Here is a 26,007-nt window from a genome sequence, read left to right as displayed (position 1 = left end):
ACCAAGACCTCCGACCCCTCGTAGTCTTATGGATTTATGGACAGCCCTGCAGGCTTCATGGTTTCAATTCCCTCCAGCACTACTTCAGACATTAGTTTGGTCCATGCTATGTCGTGTTGCGGCACTTCTGTATGCTCGTGGGGGGACCCTACATGATATTAGGCAGCTGTACCAATTTCTTTGGCTCTTCAGTTCACGTCGCGGTGTGTGACGACATACATGCGCAGATATAGAACGCAACACTGCTGACGTCAGTTGTGTTTCTGTACTATTTTCTGAATGCAGGTTGTTGTTATATTTTACATCGCATCAGTGACATTCCATGGATTCCACGGAGTGTGGTCTCTCGGATGTGAAAGGAAATGAAGAGTGTACATTATTATTAATGTAAGTGCAACAGTGAAATCATTATTAGAGTGGTAATTCTAATTGTAATCTAAACATTATAAGTCAAAATATTAAACTTAAGAGTTTCTATGAAGATACTCTTCAATCGTGTAGAAGACGTTGCCCTACGGAATTAAGTCTTAAAATTTCATTACATTATTTGCATGACACTTCATGTGCTCTAGCGGGTTGTTAAGTACATGTTTGTCCATTTATGCGACTCCTTTCTGTGTTAATAAAGTCTCCGTAGAGGTTGCATTTGGTCTTAGTGTTATATTAATGATTTTTACACTATTTAGAAAACAAATATTGGTAATAAGCAAGAAAACTAAGAAATATATAAGGGCGAATCAGGATGTAAGGTACATACGTTGAGGAATGATCGAATTATTGGTTCCGAACCAAAAACTTAATATGGACATTTGCCCCATTTCGAATGGTTTCCGAGCTAGAACACATTTAGAAGCACTTTTGTAATATTTTCTTGAGTAACTCGAAAACCGAAGCCTCCAGCGAAAACGTGTCGCAGTACAAAATTAAATTACGTGCATCAAAATTCCTACAAACATTGTCCTACTCATTTCTTCTCGAGGACTAATAATTTCGGCCAAGAGAGAGCGAGGACACTGAAAATGTCGTGCCATGCGCATGCACTGTAACTTAGGTAGTTTTTGTAGGCCAGACTGAGGTTATTTTTTTGCACTTGATACACCAAAAGTGTCCCATATCACATTGTTCGCGTCAGCTTCGTCTACACTACCTTGTATACAATGACAATATTCGAAAATAAGTAACAGTGTACATTAAATGTGTTCGATCATAAAAACCGTTCGGAACAGGGAACATGTCCATAGGAAGTTTCTTGATCAGAACCATACTGCCAACCCTTCAAAGTGTGTGACACTCCTCCCTACTCACCCAGTATACAGGGTGTTACAAAAAGGTACGGCCAAACTTTCAGGAAACATTCCTCACACACAAAGAAAGAAAATATGTTATGTGGACATGTGTCCGGAAACGCTTACTTTCCATGTTAGAGCTCATTTTATTACTTCTCTTCAAATCACATTAATCACGAAATAGAAACACACAGCAACAGAACGTACCAGCGTGACTTCAAACACTTTGTTACATGAAATGTTCAAAATGTCCTCCTTTAGCGAGGATACATGCATCCACCCTCCGTCGCATAGCATCCCTGATGCGCTGATGCAGCCCTGGAGAATGGCGTATTGTATCACAGCCGTCCACAATACGAGCACGAAGAGTCTCTACATTTGGCACCGGGGTTGCGTAGACAAGAGCTTTCAAATGCCCCCATAAATGTAAGTCAAGAGGAGTGAGGTCAGGAGAGCGTGGAGGCCATGGAATTGGTCCGCCTCTACCAATGCATCGGTAACCGAATCTGTTGTTGAGAAGCGTACGAACACTTCGACTGAAATGTGCAGGAGCTCCATCGTGCATGAACAAGCACCGAACTCAACATTACCTGCCTTCAATTGGGCCAACTGGCGGTGAATCAGATGTTTAGGACGGGTGGTAGGGACAGAGCATCGAGTGACATTATACTGAGTGAGCTATCCGAAAATTACCTCGAGCAATTAAACAGAGAACCGACTCGTGGAGATAACATCTTGGACCTACTGGTAACAAACAGACCCGAACTTTTCGACTATGTATGTACAGAACAGGGAATCAGTGATCATAAGGCCGTTGCAGCATCCCTGAATATGGAAGTTAGTAGGAATACAAAAAAAGGGAGAAAGGTTTATCTGTTTAGCAAGAGTAATAGAAGGCAGATTTCAGACTACCTAACAGATCAAAACGAAAATTTCTGTTCCGACACTGACAATGTTGAGTGTTTATGGAAAAAGTTCAAGGCAATCGTAAAATGCGTTTTAGACAGGTACGTGCCGAGTAAAACTGTGAGGGACGGGAAAAACCCACAAAGTTAGGAAACTACTGCGAAAGCAAAGAGAGCTTCACTCCAAGTTTAAACGCAGCCAAAACCTCTCAGACAAACAGAAGCCAAACGATGTCAAAGTTAGCGTAAGGAGGGCTATGCGTGAAGCGTTCAGTGAATTCGAAAGTAAAATTCTATGTACCGACTTGACAGAAAATCCTAGGAAGTTCTGGTCTTACGTTAAATCAGTAAGTGGCTCGAAACAGCATATCCAGACACTCCGGGATGATGATGGCATTGAAACAGAGGATGACACGCGTAAAGCTGAAATACTAAACACCTTTTTGCAAAGCTGTTTCACAGAGGAAGACCGCACTGCAGTTCCTTCTCTAAATCCTCTCACAAACGAAAAAATGGCTGACATCGAAATAAGTGTCCAAGGAATAGAAAAGCAACTGGAATCACTCAACAGAGGAAAGTCCACTGGACCTGACGGGATACCAATTCGATTCTACACAGAGTACGCGAAAGAACTTGCCCCCCTTCTAACAGCCGTGTACCGCAAGTCTCTAGAGGAACAGAAGGTTCCAAATGATTGGAAAAGAGCACAGGTAGTCCCAGTCTTCAAGAAGGGTCGTCGAGCAGATGTGCAAAACTATAGACCTATATCTCTGACGTCGATCTGTTGTAGAATTTTAGAACATGTTTTTTGCTCGAGTATCATGTCGTTTTTGGAAACCCAGAATCTACTATGTAGGAATCAACATGTATTCCGGAAACAGCGATCGTGTGAGACCCAACTCGCTTTATTTGTTCATGAGACCCAGAAAATATTAGATACAGGCTCCCAGGTAGATGCTATTTTTCTTGACTTCCGGAAGGCGTTCGATACAGTTCCGCACTGACGCCTGATAAACAAAGTAAGAGCCTACGGAATATCAGACCAGCTGTGGGGCTGGATTGAAGAGTTTTTAGCAAACAGAACACAGCATGTTGTTATCAATGGAGAGACGTCTACAGACGTTAAAGTAACCTCTGGCGTGCCACAGGGGAGTGTTATGGGACCATTGCTTTTCACAATATATATAAATGACCTAGTAGATAGTGTCGGAAGTTCCATGCGGCTTTTCGCGGATGATGCTGTAGTATAGAGAGAAGTTGCAGCATTAGAAAATTGCAGCGAAATGCAGGAAGATCTGCAGCGGATAGGCACTTGGTGCAGGGAGTGGCAACTGACCCTTAACATAGACAAATGTAGTGTATTGCGAATACATAGAAAGAAGGATCCTTTATTGTATGATTATATGATAGCGGAACAAACACTGGTAGCAGTTACTTCTGTAAAATATCTGGGAGTATGAGTGCGGAACGATTTGAAGTGGAATGATCATATAAAATTAATTGTTGGTAAGGCGCGTACCAGGTTGAGATTCATTGGGAGAGTCCTTAGAAAATGTAGTCCATCAACAAAGGAGGTGGCTTACAAAACACTCGTTCGACCTATACTTGAGTATTGCTCATCAGTGTGGGATCCGTGACAGATCGGGTTGACGGAGGAGATAGAGAAGATCCAAAGAAGAGCGGCGCGTTTCGTCACAGGGTTATTTGGTAACCGTGATAGCGTTACGGAGATGTTTAACAAACTCAAGTGGCGGACTCTGCAAGAGAGGCGCTCTGCATGGCGGTGTAGCTTGCTCGCCAGGTTTCGAGAGGGTGCGTTTCTGGATGAGGTATCGAATATATTGCTTCCCCCTACTTATACCTCCCGAGGAGATCACGAATGTAAAATTAGATAGATTAGAGCGCTCACGGAGGCTTTCAGACAGTCGTTCTTCCCGCGAACCATACGCGACTGGAACAGGAAAGGGAGGTAATGACAGTGGCACGTAAAGTGCCCTCCGCCACACACCGTTGGGTGGCTTGCGGAATATAAATGTAGATGTAGATGTAGATGAAGTACCGTACATACTGACGAAACTAAAATGAGCTTTAACATGGAAATTAAGCGTTTCCGGACACATATCCACATAACATCTTTTCTTTATTTGTGTGTGAGGAATGTTTCCTGAAAGTTTGGCCGTACCTTTTTGTAACACCTTGTATAGTGCTATGTAGTTCCTGATGTGGGCTCTGCATGATGTTCTAGAATTAATTAGTACGGCAGGCTTCAGTTTCCTGAACGTACTGCCTCTGTACTTTGATTTTCCTCAAAACTGATGCCAGAACACACTAGTGAGTATAAATAACCGAAATAATTTTTAATCACCTTTAGCATTAATTATGCATACTGCAAACCTAGGTGAACTGAAACGACTCATTAAGCCTAAGCTGTGGGTTTTCCAATAAACTTAATACTTTCTACTACTTGTATTTCTTTGTTTGAGAATTCCATGTTCATAAGTCGCGCAGTAATATGATGAACTGTATGTGCAAGTCTTGTTAAAATTGAAGGATAACCGATTTGCCTCGAACCATCTGTTCACGTATTCGAGTATGCTATTAGCTGCCTTTGCATGTAAGGGGAATGATACTATTTGCTATTCCTACAATCGCATAATCTGGAAAAAGGCCGAACCCTACATCTTCCGTGGCTTACTGCTGTCTGATTGTCTCAAATGATGAGTGATCATCGTTGTGCCAATGACGTGGAACATTGCTTTTTGTCGTAAGATTAGATAAAAATCATAGAACTGCTGATTCTAGTCGGCCTCTGTGACCGAGCGGTTCTAGGCGCTTGTCCGAAACTGCGCTGCTGCTACGGTCACAGGTTTGAATCCCTCCTCGGGGCCGGCCGGTGTGGCCGAGCTGCTCTAGGCGCTTCAGTCTGGAACCGCGCGACTGCTACGGTCGCAGGTTCGAATCCTACCACGGGCATGGATGTCCTTAGGTTAGTTAGGTTTAAGTAGTTCTAAGTTCTAGGGGACTGTTGACCTCACATGTTAAGTTCCATAGTGCTCAGAGCCATTTGAACCATTTGAACCTTCCTCAGGCATGGATGTGTGTGATGTCCTTAGGTTAGTTAAGTAGTTCTAAGTCTAGGGCTCTGATGACTTCAGATGAGTTAAGTCCCATAGTGCTTAGAGCCATTTGAACCACTTGCTGTGTCTACTCATCCATAATATTTTAACTTTTGCTCTAGATTATCGTGATTCACACAGACAAAAGCCTTAGCCAGAGCACAAAAATTCCCAGTGACAGTATTTTATAATCGTGGGGATATGTGTTTGTGTTATGATTACTCTTGTTGGCCTTGGTGCGGTGGACGTTTTCCTGAAGACAGATTTGATTCACCACTGTACACTAGCCTATATCGCCTGATTTTTCTGGTTAGCGTAGGCGTAAGCACCCCTCGTGTTCCGTCCGGCGTTGCCCCACAGTGCGTACTGTTTGGCCGACGTAGTAACAGCCACACTGACATGGCACTTGTAAACTCCAGGCGTTCTAAGCCCTAGATCTACGGCAGAACATGCCTTAGAAAATGGACACCGAATTCTATTCGACGAAACATATGTCGTTATGAAGACGAAGGGATTTTGGGATAGCTTCATAAAAGAAGCTATTTAAATAAAAACCTCTGAAAACACCATCAACAAGGACGGCGGTATGCAGCTCAGCACAGCCTGGGACCCGGCTATCGCTAAGTTAGAATGAGTGCGACGGACACGGGATGAAAACATTACCGTACATTTCGAAGAAGAGAGCACCAGTGACGTCACAGCCAGCAGTGGGGCTATATAATGACGCGGCCACGGTGACACAGCAGTCAGACTTACCACTTCACAATGACTGGGGAGAGCTCGGTCGAAAGCTCCTGGAATCCCGAAAATTTTTTATTAATGTCATGTCCCTTGTTTGCAAAATTGTTATAGCCATTATACTAGCAGTTCTGTACCCCCCTGCCTTACATGGTCAACACTGAGACCAGAAATTATAATTAATCTTCTTGCGGATGGGGCACAAGGAGTAGTCATTCCACTCTCCTCACTTAGGCAGAGTGAGTCACTACCAAGCAAAAAGCTATAAAATAGTTACAAGTTTTGTAGTGTAACAGAATAGAAAAGAGTTGGAAACGTGGAATACTGTCAAAGTTTCGTTGCCTATGCCGAGAGCCAGAGGCAGTGGGTTAGCCAAGAGGTAAGAGGATTGCACATGTATCGGAATGTGTCATCACGCAGGGGCAATGGCCTGGTTACACACAACAGGCGAGAGAGAATGGCTTAGCACGCGGGTTTGTGTTAGACGGAGACTTTCGTAGAGTATAAGACAGAGGTCTGTACTGTATTTCACAACTCCGCGTAAGTCTGCCGTAACAACACGTAACTCTGTCACAAGAACACCTAGCCCGCAGCTCGTGGTCGTGCGGTAGCGTTCTCGCTTCCCACACCCGGGTTCCCGGGTTCGATTCCCGGCGGGGTCAGGGATTTTCTCTGGCTCGTGATGGCTGGGTGTTGTGTGATGTCCTTAGGTTAATTAGGTTTAAGTAGTTCTGATGGCCATAGATGTTAAGTCCCATAGTGCTCAGAGCCATTTGAACAAGAACACCTAAGGGGCGAGTATGACAGATAAGTCAGCAGTATGCGTGGAACGAATGCATTCATTACAAACGAGCATGACGTCAGGTCGTCGCTCGTGCTTCTTTTAAATACGCCAGCTTTGATAGCAACAAGGCACCCGCAGTTAGACTCGCAGTTAGATGTGTACTGGACGCTACGTAGCGCTCAGCTCAGTGATCAACATCTTAATTTTTATTAAGGAGATGTTGCACTAAGGGCGGCCCATCCAGCAGCAGACGCGAGGGGACAGTACCAGCTCTGGTCCTCTCTGCTGCCGCTGTCAGTCATCAACCCAGGAGTAGCAGACATCGTGGCAGATTCGCTCGCCGCCAATGCTGACCACATCAATGAGCCGTCGTCGAGATCGTGTGGGGCCTAGGCCCCGTGCATCCGCCGTCACAACCGGGTGAGCCGACGACGCTGCGGGACTGCAGCCCGTTCTGCCCGTCCACCGCGGACGAGCCACCAGGAGGAGCAGGGAAGAAGACAGGGTGGGACAGAGTACACTCCGCACTACGAGAATGCTTCTCGTTCCGACAGCGCCGGGACTCCAACCCGGAGTCTCCTACGTGCAGCGGTCTGCTGTCCGCCGCCAAGCCGGCCGGCCAGCCGGGTGCCGCCCGCCATGCGTGGCCGAAGTAAGGACATTCCTCCACTACGTCACAGCACGCGGCGCTGCACTAGCAAGACTGGTGCGGCCCGGAGCTGGTGTCATCGCTCCGAGTCAGCGAGGACTCGGGGAAGGTCGTTGATATCACCAAGCTCAGCCAACCTGTGTTACACGGGCCACATTGTACTCGGCAGGAATAAAGGCGTCATGAATTAATAATGTTTCTTTGGCGTTTCTGACGTGTCCACAGTCATTTCCCAGCTTCCTGATAACTGGAGAGGTCACTGATCAGCTTCCAGTCCACTGTAGGCGACCTGTGTTACATGGGCCACATTGTACTCAGCAGGAATAAAGGTGTTATGAATTAATAATGTTTCTTTGGCGTTTCTGACGTGTCCATAGTCATTTCCCAGCATCCTGATAACTGGAGAGGTCACTGCTCAGCTTCCAGTCCACTGTAGGCGACCGGGACCACCGGGGCGTGTACAGTTTTAAAGACATCTTTTGTTTCATTCATTTTACATGGACCAAATGTGGTGATGGGAATATGATTAGAAGTGCACTTTTGTGTGCACTTATTTGTCAGTTCCAATGAAACAAATGTATAAATTTGGAAATCAGATGGCGAAACAGAAATCTGCTTTTTGAAATGACGCATAAATGTTGTCCGTGGAAGTTGCTGGGGAGTCACTGTTGTTCCTTTCTGTTTCAGTGCTGGTGAGTAACAGTGCTCAGCCTCCAACATGGTGGTGATGCTCAGGATACCCAAGGTCAGGTGCACCCTGAGGAAGGGCTGCATTATCATAGGAGCCCTGTGGCTGGTGAGTAATCTTACGAATATCGCTATCCTGACGCTAGCCACACCCCGGCGCCAAACAATTAATTTTGTCCTAGTCGTGCACGAGGTTTTGACACACAATGCCAAGTCTGCAGAACTTAAACATGTAAGAAGATCTCTAACACGTAACATTCGGATCAGGTTCTTACAAACATCAACAGGCAAGAATAAACACGAATTTGTTTCATTTCTCTAATATTTGCTCACGTCTGTGTAGTCAGGCATTCTGCTGTAGAGACATGCATGCATTATCCCATGTTCAGTGGCAGTCTATTTTTAGAAAACCAGTCACTCTTATTTACCTTTTCAATTGTTGAAGTTTCTCCATTGTATTTGCTATACTACTTGCATTGTCTGCGAAGAGAACTACCTCAGATCCTTCGATATATGATGGCAGATCATTGAAATATAACATAAACAAGAGTGGACCTACTATCAATCCGTTGTTGTTGTAGTTGTGGTCTTCAGTCCTGAGACTGGTTTGATGCAGCTCTCCATGCTACTCTATCCTGTGCAAGCTGCCTCATCTCCCAGTACCTACTGCAGCCTACATCCTTCTGAATCTGTTTAGTGTATTCATCTCTTGGTCTCCCTCTACGATTTTTACCCTCCACACTGCCCTCCAATACTAAATTGGTGATCCCTCGATGTCTCAGAACATGTCCTACCAACCGATCCCTTCTTCTAGTCAAGCTGTGCCACGATCTCCTCTTCTCCCCAGTTCTATTCAATACCTACTCATTAGTTATGTGATCAACCCATCTACAGCAATCTTTTGTAGCACCACATTTCGAAAGCTTCTATTCTCTTCTTGTCTAAACTATTTATCGTCCACGTTTGACTTCCATACATGGTTACACTCCGTACAAATACTTTCAGAAACGACTTCCTGACACTTAAATCCATACTCGATGTTAATAAATTTTTGTTCTGCAGAAACGCTTTCCTTGCCATTGCCAGTCGACATTTTATATCCTCTCTACTTCGACCATCATCAGTAATTTTGCTACCCAAATAGCAAAACTCCTTTACTGCTTTAAGTGCCTCATTTTCTAATCTAATTCCCTCAGTATCTCCCGACTTAATTCGACTACATTCCATTATCCTCGTTTTGCTTTTGTTGATGTTCATCTGATACCCTCCTTTCAAGACACTGTCCATTCCGTTCAACTGCTCTTCCAAGTCCCTTGCTGTCTCTGACAGAATTTCAATGTCATCAGCAAACCTCAAAGTTTTTATTTCTTCTCCATGGATTCTAATATCTACTACGAACTTTTATTTTGTTTCCTTTATTGCTTGCTCAATATACAGATTGAATGTCGGGGATAGGCTACAACCCTGTCTCACTCCCTTCCCAACCACTGCTTCCCTTTAATGTCCCTCGACTCTTATAGCTGCCATCTGGTTTCTGTACAAATTGAAAGTAGCCTTTCGCTCCCTGTATTTTACCCCTGCCACCTTCAGAATTTGAAAGAGAGTATTCCACTCAACATTGTCAAAAGCTTTCTCTAAGTCTACAAATGCTAGAAACGTAGGTTTGCCTTTCCTTAATCTCTCTTCTAAGATAAGTATTGCTTCACGTGTTCCAACATTTCTACGGAATCCAAACTGATCTTCCCCGAGGTCAGCTTGTACCAGTTTTTCCATTCGTCTGTAAATAATTCGCGTTAGTATTTTGCAGCAGGTATTGTTTCACACCTGGCTGTTCCGTTGTGTCCTCAGTTTCGCTATTTTTATTTTGACGAGGCTGTGTTTGTGCCACAGGTATTCTCTGTGCTGGTTATTGTTGGAGCACTGCTGGCGGTGAGAAAGCTCGAGCAGATCGAGGTCGAGGAGTACCAACACTACACTGGCACTATTACCCCAGAACTGCGGGCAAATATAGACTTCGCGCTAGCAGGTGAGTGAGTGTTCTCATTGCTATTACTGCAGTTGGGGCATGCAACAGCACAGTTATAATCATCAGTGCCAATGAAACGTCCTGACAGATCAAAACTGTGTGCCGGACTGAGACTCGAACTCCTTGCGGGCAAGTCCTCTATCAGTTTAGCTACCCAAGCACGATTCACGCCCCGTCCTCGCACCTTTACTTCTACCAGTACCTCGTCTCCTACCCTCCAAACGTTACAGAAGCACTCCGCTGCAGAGTGAAAATCTCATTCTGGAAACGTCCCCCACGCTGTGGCTAAGCCATGTCTTCGCAATATCCTTTATTTCAGGAGTGCTAGTTCTGCAGGGTTCGCAGGAGAGCTTCTGTAAAGTTTGGAAGGTAGGAGACGACATACTGGCGGAAGTAAAGCTGTGAGGACGGGGCGTGAGTCATGCTTGGGTAGCGCAGTTGGTAGAGCACTTGCCCGCGAAAGGCAAAGGTCCCGAGTTCGAGTCTCGGTCCGGCACACAGTTTTAATCTGCCAGGAAGTTTCATATCATCGCACATTCTCCTGCAGAGTGAAAATCTCATCAGTGCCAATGTTATACAGAAAGACTAACATGCTGTTACACAATGCACATCTTGACCAAATGCTGCCAAACTCTTCCCTAGCATTACCATGCCTCTGGAATGTGTTGATTAAAATGTCATCCTTATGCGATTGTCTTTCCAGCACATGTAAAACACATTTCTAGAGATGACCAGTGGTGTCAGTGCATGATATCTTAGCGTGTGTCTAATGTTACTTCAGTTCTCCAGCATACCCAAAGAATCTCCACGTGCAGCTTGTCGTCATGTATGGACTCTGAGGAAGGTCAAACCATTTCACACGGGACATTGGAGCATCCTACCGAGAGATTACACTGGCAGGTGATGGCAGCACCGCGACTGGAGAACGAGCGGTGACAAGATGGACTCATGGCAGTCGTGTGGCGAGAAGAGTAGTCATGTGTACTTCCAAAAGGACTACTACAAGAAAATCTTAATGCAGTTGAACTAGTTCTGATGAACAGACAACCAGTGAAATCCAAGCAGAGTGTCGTCATGAATCATTACAAACATATTACTGTATAAAAGCTTCTTACATAAATAAGTTTCTTATATAACAATCCCCCAGGAGTAGACAACATTCCATTAGAACTACTGAATGTCCTGGAAGAGCCAGTCCTGACCAAACTCTACCATCTGGTGAGCAAAATATATGAGACTGGCGAAATACCGTCAGACTTCAAGAAGAATATAATAATTCCAATCCCAAAGAAAGCAGGTGTTGACAGATATGAAAATTACCAAACTATCAGTTTAATAAGTCACGGCTGCAAAATACTAACGCGAATTCTTTACAGACGAATGGAAAAATTGGTAGAAGCCGACCACGGGGAAGATCAGTTTGAATTCCGTAGGAATGTTGGAACACGTGAGGCAATACTGATCCTACGGCTTATCTTAGAAACTAGATTAAGAAAAGGCAAACCTACGTTCCTATCATTTGTAGACTTAGAGAAAGCTTTTGACAATGTTAACTGGAATACTCTCTTACAAATTCTGAAGGTGACAGGGGTAAAATACAGGGAGCGAAAGGCTATTTACAATTTGTATAGAAACCATATGGCAGTTATAAGAGTCGAGGGACATTAAAGGGAAGCAGTGGTTGGGAAGGGAGGGAGACAGGGTTGTAGCCTCTCCCCGATGTTGTTCAATCTGTATATTGAGCAAGCAGTAAAGGAAACAAAAGAAAAATTCGGAGTAGGTATTAAAATCCATGGAGAAGAAATAAAAACTTTGAGGTTCGCCGATGACATTGTAATTCTGTCAGAGACAGCAAAGGACTTGGAAGAGCAATTGGACCGAATGGACAGTGTCTTAAAAGGAGGATATAAGATGAACATCAACAAAAGCAAAACGAGGATAATGGAATGTAGTAGAGTTAAATTGGGTGATGCTGAGGGAATCAGATTAGGAAATGAGACACTTAAACTAGTAAAGGAGTTTTGCTATTTGGGTAGCAAAATAACTGATGATGGTCGAAGTTGAGAGGATATAAAATGTAGACGCAATGGCAAGGAAAGCGTTTCTGAAGGAATGAAATTTGTTAAAATCGAGTATAGATTTAAGTGTCAGGAAGTCGTTTCCGAAAGTATTTGTATGGAGTGTAGCCATGTACGGAAGTGAAACATGGACGATAAATAGTTTGGACAAGAAGAGAATAGAAGCTTTCGAAATGTGGTGCTACAGAAGAATGCTGAAGATAAGGTGGGTAACTAATGAGGAGGTATTGAATAGGATTGTGGAGAAGAGAAGTTTGTGGCACAACTTGACTAGAAGAAGGGATCGGTTGGTAGGACATGTTCTGAGGCATCAAGGGATCACCAATTTAGTATTGTAGGGCAGCGTGAAGGCTAAAAATCGTAGAGGGAGACCAAGAGATGAATACACTAAGCAAATTCAGAAGGATGTAGGCTGCAATACGTACTGGGAGATGAAGCAGCTTACACAGGATAGAGTAGCATGGAGAGCTGCATCAAACCAATCTCAGGACTGAAGACCACAACAACAACATATAATTGCCTATGGAAGATCATGAAGTAAATGCATACAGGATCACAGAAATTATTGCATTTCTTTGATGCAAAAAGATCACAGCACTAATGAGAAGTACTGCAATCTGAGTTGATCTTTCCATTTACTACTGATGACACTGTACCACAGACAACATAGATTTACGTGGTGTGGGTCCAGGGCCAGCTGGGGCACTGGGTGGGATTTAGGGGACGTCCACTGGTGAATATCACTTGCGTTCATGCTAGTCAGATCGACACTGCCAGCCCCTAAGGAGACTTTGTGAAAGGTCACATGAAGCAATCATTCTTGAGACCCAGACCCCTCCTATGCCTGAAGACAAGATGAGGGGAGCAATTTGACCTCAACAGGTCTGATTTGGCAGTTTTTGGAGACAGAATGCTCACCAGAGTGTGGTGAGTATGGTAACACATTTCATGATGTGGTACCAAATACCCCAGCTAAACAACAGAAAACCTCATTCTACAGTTCACACTACACATACTTGAGGACTGTATGAATCCTTTAGCCTGATTAACCCTCCTCTCATTTATCACCTATAGACCATGACTCCGATGTGATGGGAACACTATGCTTCCACGCCAGCCTCTTCACTAACTGACACAGCATGTGTTTCAGATTTGGCTAGAAATTTCTGAAGACGACATTCGGAGAGTGTTTCCTTCCATGCACAATGAATATGAGAAGCTATTTAAGCCCATGGGTTCAGACCTCATACTGATGTCGACCATGGACATCTACTCGAAATGGAATGAACATTTAATTATTTAATGTCGACTATGTGATTAAACTTCTGAGAAGATTGATAACCTTTGGACTGGTGTTTCATAAATAACACTTCCCATTACCATCACTTTTTCTCATGCCATTAGTATTGTCAGCCATTATACATCAGTCGCTGTTTCAACTATGTTTATCTTGTAGATAATAACAAATTCGTGTTTTACAACTGAATTTTTTGTTTTGTTTTCACCGATTTTTCCTTTCTGCAGGCTACAGAGCGTTCTTCTATGTGGCCACCACCATAGCAGTTATGGACACCATCTGTTCCACCATGCTCATCCTGGGGGTCTGCTGGGTGAGTGTTACTACTGTCTACTTCAGGGTGCCTGACTTTTCTGCATCCATATGCCAGGACATCTAGTAATACCGCAGAGCTCTGGATCATGTCTCAGCAATACATGGATAAACTGTAGAATAGATTTGTATAAAATGGTCGCACTATGGAAATGTATTTCGATTCAGCCCTTTTTTTTATACTTAACTGTACATAACAGTCATATCTATGGTGTAGAGCCAGTGTCACTGGGGGTGTTCAGTGACGTTCTGTGGCCTTCAGCAATGGGCCCTCTGTCTGTGGATGGCCTGGTGAAATGTAACATGTAATGGTACCTGAATTACGTGACCATTACGGCACCTCAACTCAACCTCTCGATACCAGCAATATTCTGCTGTATTTCTGAGACAACATTCAGATTTGATTTCATTAATATAGAGGTACTTTGATACATCGATATGCTTATATTGCAATAATATTATTCTTATGTGAACTCTTTCTTTTGTCACTATGATCTTTGACGTACTTGTAACTCTGGTTTTTGGGCGCGTAAGTGATTATTAGTTTGTTAGAGAGTCGGACCTTGAGAAGGTCAAGTCTTGGACGTAATGTTGGAAAGACACATATTGTAGTCAGCCTATAAAATGTGAACTTTAACAGTGAGGAAGATGTTTTCAAGTATGTTTTGTAATGTGAAGTGAAGTTTTGGAACGAGTTACGTGATACTGCAACAAAAGTAATAAAAAAGATGTGTAACTTAAATTCAGAGTGCTGATTATTTTTTTACATCACCATTGTGCTAACTTTGAAAGATTTAATCTTCAAGAATGGTTTGTGAAGCGCATCTACAAAACTTTTGAATATAGCAGAATAAAACCCTAGTTCTCTTTGCATCCGAGCTTGGAATCATGTCCGCAGCTCGTCGTCGTGCGGTAGCGTTCTCGCTTCCCACGCCCGGGTTCCCGGATTCGATTCCCGGCGGGGTCAGGGATTTTCTCTGCCTCGTGATGACTGGGTGTTGTGTGATGTCCTTAGGTTAGTTAGGTTTAAGTAGTTCTAAGTTCTAGGGGACTGATGACCATAGATGTTAAGTGCTCAGAGCCATTTGAACCATTTTAACTTGGAATCGTCACCACCTAGATTTTCGACGATTGAGCCATGATTTTACAACGAGACCAGCGTGGGAAACACGAAAAGATGAGTGTCTAGTTCATTCATTATTATATGAAATGACTTTATTAACTGTGCTCTAATGACACCTGCCACATAATAACTTTGTTGTTGCCCGAAAATGCAGTTTTTATCAGCGTGAGCAACACCACAATCATGATTAAATTTTGACCTTTGTTGTGGTAGGGTTGTTAGACACAGGAACTGACAATTGAGACCAGCACCTCACCAGCTGTGGGGATCATACCATGGGGAGCTGTTACATATGACAACAGGACTTATAACGGTGACTGTCGAAAGGTGACTGAATTCCTATAAGTATCACGAATAGTAGGCCCTGTCGTCATATCCTTTAAGATCAGTATACCAAATGGCCTATGCAATTAACACCACAAATACCTTGAGGAAATGTACAGATCCTTGTATGGCCCACCGAGTCTCCTGATTTATCCCCCACAAAGGGCATCTACAACATGATTTGAAGACATATAAGTCACAACAGCCGCTAGCCAGCAGTCTTTATGAAATGACGCAGCACGTGTCCCAGGTGAGGCAAGAAATTCAACAAAATGAACCTCGGCTTCGATCTCTCAATGAAGACTGTGTCTGCGCTTTTTTTGGTTACACGTTATACTTACGTCGATGCTGAACATAAGTTCCAAATGGATTGTAACTTTAATGATGTCATACCTGTTACAGGGTAAACTTATACACAAAATTTGATAAATTTTATGGTGTTGATTCATAGTATAAGATTTTCCATTTTCATCAGAGCGTAATGTAACAAAAGTGATGTGAAGTGCAATGAATAAAAGGAATGCCCCACCGATAAGTAACGAATGTGGTAAAAACTGAGCAGTTTGTAGCATTTAGGCTGCTTGAAAGATCCAAGACCCATAATTACACTACTGGCCATTAAAATTGCTTCACAACGAAGATGACGTGCTACAGACGCTAAATTTAACCGACAGGAAGAAGATGCTGTGACATGCAATTGATTAGCTTTTCAGAGCATTCACACAAGGTTGGCGCCGGTGGTGACACGTACAACGCGCTGACATGACAAAAGTTTCCAACCGATTTATCATACACAAACAGCAGTTGACCAGCGTTGCCTGGTGAAACGTTGTTGTGATGCCTCGTGTAAGGAGGAGAAATACGACCCTTAACGTTTCCGACTTTGATAAATGGATTGTAGCCTAAATCGATTGCGGTTTATCGTATCGCGACACTGCTGCTCGCGTTGGTCGAGATCCAATGACTGTTACCAGAATATGGAATCGGTGGGTTCAGGAGGGTAATACGTAACGCCGTCCTGGATCCCAACGGCCTCTTATCACTAGCAGTCGAGATGACAAGCATCTTATCCGCATGGCTGTAAAGGATCGTGCAGCCACGTCTCGATACCTGAGTCAACAGATGGGGAAGTTTGCAAGACAACAACCATCTGCACGAACAGTCCGACGACGTTTGCAGCATCATGGACTATCAGCTAGGAGACCACGGCTGCGGTTACCCTTGACGCTGCATCACAGACAGGAGCGCCTGCGATGGTGTACTCGACGACGAACCCGGGTGCACGAATCGCAAAACGTCATTTTTTCGGATGAATCCAAGTTCTGTTTACAGTATGGATGGCGCATCGGTGTTTGGCGACATCGCGGTGAATGCACATTGGAAGCGTGTATTCATCATCGTCATACTGGCGTATCACCCGGCGTAATGGTATGGGGTGCCATTGGTTACACGTCTCGGTCACGTCTTGTTCGGACTGACGGCACTTGGAACAGTGGACGTTACATTTCAGATGTGTTACGACCCGTGGCTCTGCCCTTCATTCGATCCCTGCGAAACCATACATTTCAGGAGGATAGCGCACGACCGCATGTTGCAGGTCCTGTGCGGCCCTTTCTGGATACAGAAAATGTCCGACTGCTGCCCTGGCCACCACATTCTCCAGATCTCCCACCAACTGAAAATGTCTGGTAAATGGTGGCCGAGCAACTGGCTCGTCACAATACGCCAGTCACTACTCTTGATGGACTGTGGTAGCGTGTTGAAGCTGCATGGGCAGCTGTACCTGTACAGGCCATCCAAGCTGTGTTTGACTCAATGCCCAGGCGTATCGATACCGTTATTTCTGCCAGAGGTGGTTGTTCTGGGTACTGATTTGTCGGGATCTATCCACCCAAATTGCGTGAAAATGTAACAACATGTCAGTTCTAGTATATGTGTCCAATGAATACCCATTTATCATCTGCATTTCTTCTTGGTGTAGCAATTTTAATGGCCAGTAGTGTAAATGATATGCGTGTCATTTTAAAAGTGTAACTCATGTCAGTGCTAACCAATTTTGCATGTGCTGGTGATGTTGCATTTGGCAGGACCGGCCTCACCTGGTGCTGCCATGGGTTATGCAGCAGCTGGGGGTGCTGCCCATCAGGGACTTGCTCGGGCTGGCATTTGCAGTCCTCTGCTACATGACTGGCCATCTGCCGACGGCCACCGTTACTATCATCATGCTGGTGGTGCTTACAGGTGCGTAACATCACATACACGGGGCATTCAATAAGTAGTACAACACTATTTTTAGTAGCCCATTTTAGTTGAAAAATGCGGAATTTGCTGTAGGATCGCTCCGTCGTCAGGACACGAGTGGCCTACCGGGAATATCCGACCGCCATGTCATCCTCAGTTGAGGATGCGGATAGGAGGGGCGTGGGGTTAGCACACCGCTCTCCTGGTCGTTATGATGGTAGTCTTGAGCGAAGCCGCTACTAGTCGGTCGAGTAGCTCCTCAACTGGCATCACGAGGCTGAGTGCACCCCGAAAAATGGCAACAGCGCGTGGTGGCCCGGATGGTCACCCATCCAAGTGCCGAGCACGCCCGACAGCACTTAACTTCGGTGATCTCACGGGATCCGGTGTATCCACTGCGGCAAGGCCGTTGTACTTGTTGCACGATACCGTGGAATACTCTCACTTCAGTCTCTACAGTTTTATGATGGTCCAACAGGTGGCAGCAGTATACATAGCCTTCAAATGGCATCTGTATAGAAGTTACGAACTCAGCAGAGTGCTGTCATTCAGTTTCTTTTGGTGGAAAACCAAAGCATCACAGATATTTAGAGGCTCGTGTAGAATGCCTACAGAGAGCTGTCAATGAACAAAAGTATGGTGAGTCATTGCCGAAGGTATCTGTCATCATAACAACAAGATTGCGCAAACCTGTTCGATACCCCACGCGCTATCTGGCCACATACACGTGTAATTCCTTCAGTGTTGAAACACGAGGACACTCTCATTCGAGATGATTGACGGATCACAATCCAACACCTCTTTGCTCAAGTGGATGTGTCTGTTGGTAGTGCTGACCCACTCGCTCACCAGTTGTGGCGCTCAAAGGTGCTTGCCCACTGGATTTCTATCCTTCCACAGTGAAAGATGCACTCCAGGGATGATGGGGAAGTTATTGGCGCAACAAGACATTGGCTTCAACGCCAACCAGTACTGTGGTACCATGTGGGCATAAAGCCCTTCCCAGTAAGGTGGTATAAGGCTATCGCACTGAATGGTGAAATGTTGAATCACACAATTCTGTAGCTAAAAGAGTGGGGAATAATATGCTATAATGGAATCATTTCAGACAAAAAGTGTTGTATTGCTTATTAATGGCCCCTGGTAACTTTTGGTACCAAAACCAGCTGTCTGGTAGATATTTCAGTAAGATCAGTTGTGACTCACTGAACCATCTTCATCATCAGACACTAAGGGCAACAAGTTGTTGTTGTAGGTGTTCTTCTCTGTGTGCCTCATCAGCTTCACCATTTGGTTGTAGTTACTGCAGTTCATTCGATTGATAGTAACTGGTAAAACGGATGTTTTCGGTCTGCCTCTATAGTTTTTCTTCCCAGGATTTTTCCTTCTAGACTGTATTTTATAAAGCTATTATATCTAATTAGACATCGAATAAATTCAGCTTCTCTTCTCTTCATCATTTTAATGTCGTCTTTAATTTGTTTTAGAACATTAAATAATTGGATTCCCTTTCAGTCTACAGTGTTGTAGCGGCTCTTCTCCATATCTGCACTTCTATTTTTTATTTTTTCCCGCTTCGCTAGAGTACACCAACTAGAACCAAAACTTAAAATGTTCCAGATAAATACCCCAGCGAGTTTTTTCCCGTTCTCTAAATTGAGATATTTGTTTGTTTCTTTAACACGCTTGTTTCTGAAGGCTCGTTTGATCTGCAATCACCAATGGAATACTGTATGGTTGAAATTTACTCCTCTCCTATTTCCTTTATGCAGGGTGGTTGTAATTAAACTTTTCCTATTTGGAACGGCCACCATGACAAACGATTGATCATAGGGCAATTGGACTTTGTGGAAACATTTTCTGACATGTGGAAGAGAAATAACGAATAAACCAATGAAAGAAACGCATTTTAATTTCCACATTATAGAGTAAGATTTGTTAACTGTCCCAGTTTGCTCTCTGTGATGGCCACTTGAATCGATGACAACCTGGTAGTGCTCTAAAGGTTGCTCCAATACTGCTGAGAAACAATAGTGGATCACAAAATGTTCAGGTGTCATGACATAGGTGGTACACTGCTTGAAAGTCGCGCATTGCGACTTGTATACTCAGTAACTTTTCAAATGGTTCAAATGGCTCTGAGCACTATGGGACTTAACATCTTAGGTCATCAGTCCCCTAGAACTTAGAACTACTTAAACCTAACTAACCTAAGCACATCACACACATCCATGCCCGTGGCACGATTCGAACCTGCGACCGTAGTAGTCACGCGGTTCTGGACTGAAGCGCATAGAACCGCACGGCCACGACGACCGGCAGTAGCTTTTCCTACAATTTGTGGCGCAATTGGCTGTCGACATCTCCCACGAGCAAATCTCAAATCGCCCGTTAATTCTAACTCTGGAATTAATTTTCTTCAACCCCGGTGCAGAAACAGAGCCTCTCCATATTTCTTTCACACACAGCACTGTTGATGTTTAGATGAACCACCTTTGCGAGTAAGGCCTGCTCACTTTGTCCAGACTCATGGTGACTGTTTGTAGCTGTGATGCACACTGATGCTTGTTTTTCAGTCCTATGTCGATGTACCAGTACTGGCGTCTACTGGTAAGTGGTGACAGTAAATGAGCATCGTTCCTCTGAAGCTGGTCACCCATATGGTACATAGTTCTCCACCTACACTACTCAGGCAATAGAAGTTCAATTATAACCACCCTGTATGTGACTGACCTAGCATTTAGCATACATAATGCAAGTTGATAATTTTTTCAGATGACTGGGGTCTAATCATGCTGCCACTATGAATGATAGCCCAACGCTACTTCCTTACAAATGTAGTAATTGCCAGATCGATGCACTGCAACCACTGTAAAGTGCCTTGACTGTTACTACATATTGTCTCTCTTAGGCATATTGTTATTTAAATGACCTGTAGTGGCCGGCCGCAGTGGCCGTGCGGTTCTAGGCGCTACAGTCTGGAACCGAGCGACCGCTACTGTCGCAGGTTCGAATCCTGCCTCGGGCATAGATGTGTGTGATGTCCTTAGGTTGGTTAGGTTTAAGTAGTTCTACGTTCTAGGCGACTGATGACCTGAGAAGTTAAGTCGAATAGTGTTCAGAGCCATTTGAACCATATTTTTTAACTGTAGTCCTGTCAACAATCGGTGAAGTTCAGATGACCCTAACTGAAGTTTTTCAAACCTACTGGTTCCTGTATTCTGTCTTATGAAACGCCAAATATCTTAAAATGGTCTCTATTTACATCGACTCCAAAAAATGGTCAAATGGCTCTGAGCACTATGGGACTCAACTGCTGTGGTCATAAGTCCCCTAGAACTTAGAACTACTTAAACCTAACTAACCTAAGGACATCACACACATCCATGCCCGAGGCACGATTCGAGCCTGCGACCGTAGCGGTCGTGCGGTTCCGGACTGTAGCGCCTAGAACCGCTCGGCCACTCCGGCCGGCCTACATCGACTGCAGTCTACAGGGTTACATCATCCCTCTGCAACCAAGCATTAATAGTCCTGTCACTGTTTTGAGTGGAGTCTTTGAACCCTACTGGTCCCAGTATTGAGCTTTGAGGAATACCACATGTTATGTCTTTCAAGGGGGGCAAGCCTCGTAACACCAGTTTTCTGCTCCAGGTACGACACTTTACTTCATCCTGGTGGTGTATGGCCTATACAGGTACCTGAGGGGTAAGCAGGTCCCTACTTACCCCATCCGAGCTAGATGAAGAAACTAACATCTCTACAGCTGCCATATCGTCGGCGCAGCAGCGAGATATTGCTACGAATGTTTCCTGCTTCTTGGACCATACAAGCACATACTGGGATGCTACACCCCGACGATAACTGAGCTCCACAATGATGTCTTCTTTTCGAAAGCGTGGGCAACACACACAGGCTGCTTAAGGAGGAGTACATGAGGTCATCTCAAGCTGTATTAAGTGTGCATTGACAAATTAGTGTTTTAATCCTATGTGTTTTATCAATTAGATTCTAATGTTATCTTGGTGTACACCGTGACATGCATTAGAAGAATACGTATGTGCCAGACCGGTATTTGGGCATTCCGTCATACAATCATACAGCATAGATGCATATCCGAAAGAAGAGACACCATACCTATATTGTATGTACACCCGACTGCATATCCATGTTTCAGTGCAGATGAACCATAATGTCCAACATCCCGCAGGAATACAGTAGGGCTGTGAGAGAAGAGGAATAACGAATGGACGGGAGACAATTCTATGTAGTGTGTGGGATATGGAGATTTGGGTTGTACTGAAGATGTGCACAGGTAATGGAAGACGACCAGTCACGTAAAGCAGTAAACTTGGATTCGAATCCCAGTCTGACATAAATTTTCATCTGTCGCCATTGAGCTGTTTTAGTCCCCCACAGCAGTAAAAAGTCGGGAATTTCTTTCATGAATTATACACACTCTGTCTGTACCACGAGTCAACAGGCCCCACTGTGCTAATGTACGCACAGTTATGAATGAAGTTATACATAGATTTAAAAAAAAAACAACCTAGGTTCTATGTTTACTAGATTGACATCATTCTTAGTCATCACAGAAATTTTACACTTGTCAGACACTACTGATGTAGATGTAGACAGTGTGTAACTAATCTTATGTTTCTATTCTAGTATGGACAAAGTAATCTTGCGTTATCACCATATTAGTCTATCACATTATTGCACCTGGGAATTATGGCACTCTGGTCAGCTTGTCTTTACAGTGTTATTTCATGAGGACGTAGCTATGTTGAAATAATTCACAATGCAATACATTTCCTTTAGTCACCACAATATTTGTTTACTGTAACAGTAGCTCGTGTTTCCAATAATGGTCACGGAAGGCTAAGTGCAATAATACCTTGGTCGGGTTGTCCTGAGGATCAGCTGTCACTGATAATGGCCTGTATGCTCAAATACCCCTCTGGGAAGTAAATGCTTTCAAAATGTAGCTCTTGGAGTACAACTAAGTGTCCATTACTATGCAGGACCTTTACAATGTAAATTTAGTGTACTCATTCTCTATGGGTTTGTAATGGGCTAATATTTCAAAAGCTGCAGACTTTACAATGTGGTACTCAATACGTATTTGAAATACAAACTGCAATTAGCAAACACACATTTGAATGTTTATATAAGATTATGGATTTGAGTTACAATCAAGACATGAAGCAGTGTGGATTCAATTGGATAAGGTCATGTTACATCAATAAATGAAATGATATCCCATGATCTTTAACTAAAACAGTGCATGTAAGATGATTACGAGTTTCAGTGGGTGATAACTTCAACAGATTTTTTTTCGGTAACCTTTAACAGTAGGTAAATATTCACAAATTGTACTAACAGCTTTAATAAAGACATGTTTCAATATTATATGCCTACAGAGTATGTGCTGCCTCTGATTTTACTGAGCAGTAGAAAACTGGATTATTTAAAGGTAATTGAGTTCATATCTGATATTCTATGTTATCTTTACGTACCAAAGTATAGCATAAAATGGAATGATGGTGAGTTCAAACGCCTCTCCTAATAAACATACTGTTTGTGGCAGTGATAGTCAAAATTTTTTTGCTGCAGTTATATGTAATTGTGCTGCATAATAAACCACTTTCAAAATGCATTATGCCTCTTTGTACGCAGACTGTCTCACTTTCGCTTAAAATTCAGCATTTATTCACAGGATAAATAATACTCTTTCTCTACTTAACAAACGCGATGGGACCTTGATGGATGAGCTACAACACGATTATGAGAACGTTGAAAATGCTAAATGTACTTCTATGGATCTTCCCTATAGCAATTTCCTAGTTCCCTGTGCTTCTTCATCACAGTGAGAACGCTACTGGTATTCTGAAACGTTTCCAAGAGCTGAAGTAGCTTGCAAAAACAGATCATAAAAAGGCAGATACACTCCTGGAAATGGAAAAAAGAACACATTGACACCGGTGTGTCAGACCCACCATACTTGCTCCGGACACTGCGAGAGGGCTGTACAAGCAATGATCACACGCACGGCACAGCGGACACACCAGGAACCGCGGTGTTGGCCGTCGAATGGCGCTAGCTGCGCAGCATTTGTGCACCGCCGCCGTCAGTGTCAGCCAGTTTGCCGTGGCATACGGAGCTCCATCGCAGTCTTTAACACTGGTAGCATGCCGCGACAGCGTGGACGTGAACCGTATGTGCAGTTGACAGACTTTGAGCGAGGGCGTATAGTGGGCATGCGGGAGGCTGGGTGGACGTACCGCCGAATTGCTCAACACGTGGGGCGTGAGGTCTCCACAGTACATCGATGTTGTCGCCAGTGGTCGGCGGAAGGTGCACGTGCCCGTCGACCTGGGACCGGACCGCAGCGACGCACGGATGCACGCCAAGACCGTAGGATCGTACGCAGTGCCGTAGGGGACCGCACCGCCACTTCCCAGCAAATTAGGGACACTGTTGCTCCTGGGGTATCGGCGAGGACCATTCGCAACCGTCTCCATGAAGCTGGGCTACGGTCCCGCACACCGTTAGGCCGTCTTCCGCTCACGCCCCAACATCGTGCAGCCCGCCTCCAGTGGTGTCGCGACAGGCGTGAATGGAGGGACGAATGGAGACGTGTCGTCTTCAGCGATGAGAGTCGCTTCTGCCTTGGTGCCAATGATGGTCGTATGCGTGTTTGGCGCCGTGCAGGTGAGCGCCACAATCAGGACTGCATACGACCGAGGCACACAGGGCCAACACCCGGCATCATGGTGTGGGGAGCGATCTCCTACACTGGCCGTACACCACTGGTGATCGTCGAGGGGACACTGAATAGTGCACGGTACATCCAAACCGTCATCGAACCCATCGTTCTACCATTCCTAGACCGGCAAGGGAACTTGCTGTTCCAACAGGACAATGCACGTCCGCATGTATCCCGTGCCACCCAACGTGCTCTAGAAGGTGTAAGTCAACTACCCTGGCCAGCAAGATCTCCGGATCTGTCCCCCATTGAGCATGTTTGGGACTGGATGAAGCGTCGTCTCACGCGGTCTGCACGTCCAGCACGAACGCTGGTCCAACTGAGGCGCCAGGTGGAAATGGCATGGCAAGCCGTTCCACAGGACTACATCCAGCATCTCTACGATCGTCTCCATGGGAGAATAGCAGCCTGCATTGCTGAAAGGTGGATATACACTGTACTAGTGCCGACATTGTGCATGCTCTGTTGCCTGTGTCTATGTGCCTGTGGTTCTGTCAGTGTGATCATGTGATGTATCTGACCCCAGGAATGTGTCAATAAAGTTTCCCCTTCCTGGGACAATGAATTCACGGTGTTCTTATTTCAATTTCCAGGAGTGTATTTACTCTTGTCCAGACATGTATAGATAGGTATACTGAACATTAATTTCTGTCTGTTTCTCTGTAGCCAGTTTCTGATCTTCACACTCATTTTCAGAAAGGAGCATATGTATCAGACTAACACGCCATACCTTATATGTACACAGCATTTTTCACTATCGACTACAGCATTAAAACCGAAGTAAATGACATTTCCACACGGTTTAGCTGAAGCTCAAGCAAAAGCAACTAGCAGTGGCAAAAAGGGTATTCCAGGCGAAGACAGACGAATGTTGAAGATTAGGTGGTCTGATAATGTAAGGAATGAGGGGGTTCTGTGCGGAGTCGCAGGGGAAAAGAATATGCAGAAAACACTGACAAGAAGAAGGGACAGGGTGATAAGACATCAAGGAAGACCTCTATGGTACCAAAGGGAGGGGTAGAGGGTAAAAACTGAGAGGAAGACAGAGAGTGTCAGACATTGGGATAGATCCGGCAAATAATTGAGGACGTAGGTTGCAAATACTGCTCTGAGTTGAAGAGGTTGCCACAGGAGTGAAATCAGTAAGAAGACTGATGACTGAAAAAAAAAATTGAAAAAGCTTCGCACCAGATTATGACTTAATGTTTACCATCAGTTATACAATTGGTAATACAACACTTCTCTGCTGAGATGGCTGTATGGCCACATTCTGGAAGCCAATAAAACAAATAAAAATTAAAACGCGTCACCCATAACGTAGGCCTGGACAGTGACGATGCCGTAATGTTCACTGGACTGTTTTGTGCGTACGTCGTATAGAGCAAACCATTGGTTTCTGATCTACGTATACTAGGATTATTTACAAAATCGAAGAGGGTCACAATCCTTTAAATTCTTTTGGGGTTGTGTTGTTGTTGTTGTGGTCTATATAAGGTCCTGTTGCTTTTCTTGTGGTCTTCAGTCCAAAGGCAGATTTGGTGCAGCTCTTCATTCTACCCTATCCCGTGCAAAGCCTTTGATCTCTGCAACCTACGTCCGTATTCAACTGTCGGCGCCCATCTACAGTCTATGTCCCCCCCCACACACACACCTCGACTCGTAAACTGGTCGT

General features: G+C 44.4%; 1 protein-coding gene across 1 annotated transcript in view; it reads left to right on the top strand.

Annotated features, from left to right (window-relative positions):
* The window catches only part of LOC126425051 (uncharacterized), a 53,308-nt gene extending 30,090 nt beyond the window's left edge, over positions 1-23,218 (top strand). The window contains exons 2-6 of the mRNA XM_050087962.1: positions 8,166-8,274; positions 10,056-10,191; positions 13,794-13,879; positions 17,413-17,566; positions 21,221-23,218. Coding sequence (XP_049943919.1) covers positions 8,197-8,274; positions 10,056-10,191; positions 13,794-13,879; positions 17,413-17,566; positions 21,221-21,312 — 546 coding nt within the window. The 5' untranslated portion in view covers positions 8,166-8,196 and the 3' untranslated portion in view covers positions 21,313-23,218. The remainder of the gene's footprint in view (positions 1-8,165; positions 8,275-10,055; positions 10,192-13,793; positions 13,880-17,412; positions 17,567-21,220) is intronic.
* Positions 23,219-26,007: the final 2,789 nt, after the last annotated feature.

This window comes from Schistocerca serialis, chromosome 10, assembly GCF_023864345.2.
Source record: "Schistocerca serialis cubense isolate TAMUIC-IGC-003099 chromosome 10, iqSchSeri2.2, whole genome shotgun sequence".
Taxonomy (NCBI): domain Eukaryota; kingdom Metazoa; phylum Arthropoda; class Insecta; order Orthoptera; family Acrididae; genus Schistocerca; species Schistocerca serialis.
This window is presented reverse-complemented; position numbering and strand designations above follow the sequence as displayed.